Below are 6,552 nucleotides of genomic sequence, written 5' to 3'. Positions count from 1 at the left end.
AAACTTCACTCTTAACAGACACGTACAGACAGATTTCTAGCAAGTAACAACCTTTTCTAGGACATGTTGTCATCAGACCAAGAATAAGGCTTCAGTATAGCAGTGCTTCTGCTGGGAGACTCTTCTTACTGAGCAGGCTCCCACCCACATTAATAGCAGGAGTTCTGAATGGGATAATGCTGGGTTCAAGCCACTGCATGTCTGGGAGCTACGCAAGCCTATGGGGAATTCCTCCCAGGCTAGATGATGGGTGGTCAACTGACAAAAAGCTGTCAGACTGTACGCAGTGTAAGTTCAGGGTTGGGGTACCTCTCTGAACAGCTTTTCTATGGCACAGCATTTATTGTTGCATTTATGCAGACATTGGGGATGGCAGTAAAAGAAACAATCCCTAGCAGAACAAAATTTAATTAATGGACATGGTCATCTAGACAAAACAGCAAAGAGCGAGAATTTGACTTGTTTCCAGTGGCTATCTGGACACACGCTTTTAACATTAGGAAACTGAAGGGAGTGGGGATTAGAGGAGAGGGCTCTGGTTTGCTGATTAGTTTGGCCATCTCTGTGGGGTTAGGATTTGCATCACATCGCTGAAGGTGATAGTTTTCTTCAGACATGTATAGCATAGAAAGACGTTAATCCACCTTAAACTGCTCAACTTTTGAGACTCTGTTTTATAATTCGTGGCCTTAAGTTCCATTTAATCAGGGGGCAGAGATCAGTTTTTTTCTGAGAAACACAGGGATGCATTTGAAACAGCATCTCCACTAACTGACTCAGCAAATGTTGGTAAAAAATTGTGATTCACAATTCTTGAAATTAGCCATGTTTCCAGATAGTAGAAGTGCTTGTTAAACTAGTTGCTCCTCTGCAGTTACTTGAGATCAATTTGGAAAAAAAAAATAAAGTATTTTTTAATACTTCTATAATTTGTGTGGAACAGTTGTATCTTTCACTCATGCATACCACATCCTAACTGTATGAAACACCGTGCAGGAAGTTTATAGAAAAATTAGGTCCCAGGTTAATTAAGAGTCACTTTTACACTGGGATGTACTCTAAACTGAGATTGCATGAAATTGGCTTGAATAGTTTCCAACTCTACAGAAAACATCAACAGTCCTACTGGATAAAATGTTCAACTACAGCCACTAGTTAATTTAAACTGTTAGTGCATAAAACAGAACCGAGGCACCACAAATACTCTGTCAAGGCACTTATTGCCTTAGATTTCCACAGTGTAGCACAGATCACCAGGAATGACCTCCACAGTGGAGAACTACACTCCAGTTCTGCACTTGGGAAAAATAGGCCCATTCAACTCTTCAAGTCTTCTCTTCCTCACTGAAAAAGAAGAGGAAGAGGAGTCAGTCATGGCAACAGGAAGATGTGGATAGCAGGCTTGGCTTACCTGCTGTGGAAAGGAGCCGAGAGATGTACTTTCTGTCAGGAAAGAAACAGGACAGCATCAGCTTCTGAATTCCTGCTTTAAGCAGCAGGCACAGCCTTTTGCAGTTTAAAATCAAGGAAGGTAGGATGAAGTTTCTCTCCCTATGAATTTTTAAGGCCGGATTTCAGCCTTATCTGCCTTATTCTACAGTCAATTGTATTTCACATAGTTTGTAATCTGACTTGGGCCAAATCATCATCTGATGCTGACTGATGTAAAGACAGCAGGAGATGGATGCCACAGTTTTTCCTTTGCTAGTTTTTCTAAATCGCCATTTCAAACTTAATAAAAAATTCCACCTCATTTCTTATCTTAAGCCTTTACCCTCCAGCCCTCTGATCATGGTCAACATGGTCAAAGCAGTCTCATATCTACTCTTAAAGTTGATTTACAGCTGTGGCAGCTACACTCATAACTTTTCAAGAAGTGTGTGTGAGGAAAAAGAAATAAAAAAAGCTATGAAGAGGATGCAGAAGTTAGCTCATGAGGATGAATGTAAAAGCCTTCACAGTTTGTTCATATAGAGCATCTTGGAGAAAAGAAGCTACAGGACCAAAATCAAGTTCTGGTAGCATCAAGTGATGGTAGGCAAGAGCACTGGGGTGGAGCACAAGCAGAGAGCTATTGCTGACAGGGAGGAAAATAAAGTTTTTCTATACTTATACATTGTCCAGGTGTGGAGCTGAGACGCTATTGCCAGAGACCATCACACCGATGAATACGAGCTGCAAACAAGAACCAAATCAGACAAAAATGCAGATCTTAATGGTCAAAGAGGCAAAATGCACAACTGTTATGTGGAAGGCAAGTGGTGAATTCCTCCCCTTACAGTAGGAACAATTAAAACACTAGATCCAAATCTTCCAGCTGATTGCTTTGTATGCCAGGTGCTGCATAGTCATTAAAACCCTTGCTTTGTTCCAAAGGACAGAAAATAGCAAGCCTTCCCTGGTGCAGCTCTCTAGTGACCAGGAATGCAGCCACAGGCAGAATAAATATACAGTGAACTGTAATACTGAGTATTCTGTGTGGTCACTGAAAAACTGGCACATACCTCTAAGCTTGGCTGTGCTTCCTAGGAGCATGGTACTGGCTGAAGCAATATTGATTTTTTTATTTATTTTTAAAACACAACATACTTATCATCTGTCTAAATATGGCAGCCACTCAAAGCTGTTTTTCTGTGGCTTTTAAACCTGAAGTTGATTCATGAAGGGACAGAAGGCCCTGTCCGTAGTGAACCATATGCAGATTAAAATACATGGTTCTAGTTTTCCACCATTTCTTCACAGCTGGCATTTATATGTTTGGTCTCTTCTCAGACCCTGCCTGTTAGCCCTTGATTTCTAGATGTGTCTGGCAGAACCCAGCAGTGCTAGTGGTGGGGGGAGCGTCCCTGGGAACCCCCAGCCCAACCTCTTGCTCACAGCAGGGCTCTGCCTCGCACTGGGTCAGGGCAGCCGCTGGCTCTGTCCCTGAGTCTTGCAAACCCCCACCCTCCTGGGGGAGGTGTTCTTCCTAATGTACAAAAAGGACAATCTGCATACTTTTGCTTATTCCTCCCAGATATATTGTCTGCCACTGCTGAGAAGGGGTTTGGTGCTGTTCTGTTTGTAACCACCCTGTCTATGCAGTTAGGAGCTGTTGAGTACAACGTGGCTGGTACATTGGCTGCATTCAATACTGCACTGCTGGACTCATTTCCAGTGCTCTACAGCAGCTTGTAGCCAAGCAATGGAAAGCCTCTGCCGCATGCATTGGCTGAAATGGCAGTGTGCAAACTTGCCCACATTTTGCTTCACAAGCACTTCTGATCACTTCATTGAGGGTATAAAGATAACAAAGCCACGTGGCTTCCCACCCCTCCCTAGGAACACTCCCAATTTGTTTTGCTGAAGGGGATGGGCCAAGTCCCACTGCCATCAAAGTTCAACTCTACTACTTTTCATCTCCTTGTTAAAATGGGAATGAAGTTGGAGGAAGACAAGCAGTTGGCAGGAATCACAAGTGCTGGCAGCTCACAACCCATGTGCCATATGCTGTAACACGCACCGTACTGAAGCATGTTAGCAGCTCTCACTCCCTTCCCAACAAGACCCACTGTTACTGCCAAAAACACTGCCCCTTCTGGGAATTTCAGCTGCCCAGCATCTCCAGGTTTGGAGCGTGACAGCAGCTGCATTAGGGAATCAGTCAGTGAAGGCTGCTTTCCTTCTCGAGGGGCAAGTCATCATGAGGCCCTTCAAGAGGTGGTTTCTAATTCAGGTACCTCCACAGGAGCCTTCAAGTGAGCAGTTCTGCCCTTCTCCCACCAGGAATTGCCCACAGGACCTTCCCATGCTCCCTGGCTTGCAGCCAGCATGACTCACCTAGGTCATTGTTATTCATCATGGCATTGGAGGCACGGAGCCGGGGACCTTGCTGAGTGAAATGGTACCCAAACTTCAGCAGCGAGGTGTTTTTTTCCAACATGTTTGCAATTTCCATTTCTACTTTGTTGCCCAAGGGCTGGCTCTTTTGAAAACAGAAAAGCAAGCTGGTCAGGTCAGAGGGTGACTCAGAGCGAGCACTTAGATCTGCCATCTCCACCCCTTCCCTCCTTCTTTGGACCTGTTGGTCCATTCGGCATTTCTGACTTGGAGCTGGTGAAACAAACCACTGGCCTTTTCCTGGTACAACTGAGTGGCTCCAATTCCTCCAGCAGACACTCCCACAAGTCCTCTTGCCCAAAGACTTTATTTCTTGGACAGATCTGCAGCTAAGAGATGTCTGGAGAAACTATGATTTTGAACTCCCAGTCACCTGTCCCTGAGCTCCCCATAGCTCAGCTGCTTCACTACTACCCCCCGGATTTCTGGGCAAGCTAAACTTGCCATGGCATCTGTACCACTGCACACTCTGGAGCTCTCCTTCTCTCTCCCTTGCATTGTAGCAAAAACTTCAGTTTTACAAAATAGACATTATTATTTAAGTCCCTGCAAGAGCTCAGAGCAAGGCGTGATATGGGACAGCATGACCACTCTCCAGGGCAGCGCCAGAACACGGAAAGCTGTGTGCACTGCCACAGCCTTTGTTAATTACTGTAGGTAGCAGCAGATACCACCCAGGAACTGCAGCAGAAACAAAGGGCTGAAACCTCTTCAAAGCAGCCTGGCAGTGGTGGTGGGCTGCCACCCTCCACCTTGACCAGCCACTCAATTTCCTGCAACCAGGACATGTTCACTTGATCAGAGATTCCACTTGTGCACGCTTTACCTGGTTGTCGATGCGCAGCTCTATGAGTGATGTGTTGCCCTGAAGTGCTTCGACAACAGCCAGGATCCCTGACCCAGAAATGAAGTTTGATTCCACATTCAGGCTCTTCAGCGTGTTATTGACCTTCAGCATTTCTGCCAGTGCCTGTGGGCAGAGGTGGGCAGGAAGAGCTGGCAGTCAGACAGGCAGGGACAAAGCACCCCGGAGCAGCAGGGGTTCAACATCCCTCACCTCTGGAGGACACTGGGAGGACCCTGCATGCTGTGCAGGGTTTCCCCCTATTGCAGGGGGATCCTTGAACACGAGCATTCTGGAGGCCACAGCAAAACCTTGTATGGACAAACCGTTAGGGCCACCCAAAAGGTGACAGTCAACTCTTGTGGCTCACAACTTCATCTGTCCCTCTTCTAAAGCTGGCATGGTGATGGCAGGGATGCTGGCCAGTGTCGACCCTGCCTCCTGCCTGACCAGCTCCCTGCCTACACTGCTCCTTCTGTACGGGGCTGAGATGCCCATCACAGCAAGCAGAGAGAGGAGCATCTGTCTTGAACAACAAGGGATTCTCCATGTCCAAGACGTCTTCCCCAGTGGCATCACAACCATATTAATCACTTTCACTTCCCTCAGCGGGTAAGACCAGAAGTGGGCTGGCACACTCCCAACCCCTGCCACCTGACCTGATGATCTCATCTCATTTCATAAGCTGCATGGGAGGACCTGTCTACGTCATGAAACAGAAGGACCAAAAAGCGATGCCCAAGCAGCAGGGTTGCCCTGCACCCATTCTCACAGCACTTGTCTGCACTGCTCCCCAAGCCCTGCGCAGTACCCTGCGGGCCCTCAGCAGCACCAGTGCTGTCTGCACAGGCTTCTTCCCCAGTCCAGAGCGGCTGAAATAATGTGACAGCTGTACTCACCCTCCAAAAAGGAGTTTTTTTCTAAAAGGAAACTGGTGTGCACATGTGTGAGTGGAGGTAGGTAGGGGTGGCCTGAGTGAAGAAGAGCAAAAATTGTCTGCAATGGTGCTGGAGGCGTGTGCAAGGATGCAGCCTGGAAGGTAGCACGAGGGCCAGGCAGAACGCTCACCACCTCTCTGCATCTCCACTGATACTCAGCACTGCTTGCAGCAGCCAGAAAGACCCTTTATCACCCACAGAGGCCACACACAAGATATGCACAGGTCTGCACAAAGGAATAAATAAAAGAGAGACGGAGCAGATGTGTGCGAGGGGAGGGACGGGTGTGCACACAGCAGCATACAGCTTTGTACCAACAGGAAACAAATGGGGTGGTGCTGATGTAGGATAAATCAAGAGAGACAAACTGCTTTTACAAAATGCCACTAGGAAGTCAGTTCTTGTTTCCCACTCCTTTTCCAGGAGATCCCTGAGGATGAATATGAGACCAAATGGTATTAAAGGATTGTGTCCTGAAATCTCTGCAGCTGAAAAAGGAAGCGAAGGAACCAAAGCCTGTCTGTTGCTGGCTTTCACTAGCGCTCCTGAAACTGAAGGAGCTGCACCAAATACCAGAGGTGCAGAACGTGCCAAACGCACCATAAGGTGCAAAGGCAGTCAGTAACTCTGAAAATACCTTGCCGAAGAACAGCTCCTCTCACAACTTTATGATGGTGAGTGGACAGTACTTACAAAAGCAACAGGATCGTTGCTCCGTGTCCCAACTATACTGAACTTCTTCACGTAGGTGTTATTTTTCAGTGCTTCTGCAAAAGCTTTTAAAGTTGGTATGGGAATATTCTGTGAAAGGAAATGAAGAAAACCTGTGTTAGGCCATCATCCGTATGAAGGAATATGCAATACATTTAAGTAATACTTCAAATGTCTTAT

General features: G+C 46.6%; 1 protein-coding gene across 7 annotated transcripts in view; it reads right to left on the bottom strand.

Annotated features, from left to right (window-relative positions):
* Nucleotides 1–322: 322 nt before the first annotated feature.
* TMOD1 (tropomodulin 1) overlaps nucleotides 323–6,552 on the bottom strand; it is a 30,557-nt gene continuing 24,327 nt past the window's right edge. For 6 of the 7 annotated variants that reach the window (XM_069776548.1, XM_069776545.1, XM_069776547.1 and 3 more), the window contains exons 7-10: nucleotides 6,355–6,462; nucleotides 4,706–4,849; nucleotides 3,820–3,964; nucleotides 323–1,344 (exon numbers count right to left, since the gene is read on the bottom strand). In XM_069776548.1, the coding sequence (XP_069632649.1) occupies nucleotides 1,280–1,344; nucleotides 3,820–3,964; nucleotides 4,706–4,849; nucleotides 6,355–6,462 (462 nt within the window). In that variant the 3' untranslated portion in view covers nucleotides 323–1,279. Of the gene's footprint in view, nucleotides 1,345–2,115; nucleotides 2,176–3,819; nucleotides 3,965–4,705; nucleotides 4,850–6,354; nucleotides 6,463–6,552 lie in introns of all 7 variants that reach the window. The other variant, XM_069776552.1, reaches the window with a different exon arrangement.

Source organism: Haliaeetus albicilla, chromosome Z (assembly GCF_947461875.1).
Source record: "Haliaeetus albicilla chromosome Z, bHalAlb1.1, whole genome shotgun sequence".
NCBI lineage: Eukaryota > Metazoa > Chordata > Aves > Accipitriformes > Accipitridae > Haliaeetus > Haliaeetus albicilla.
This window is presented reverse-complemented; position numbering and strand designations above follow the sequence as displayed.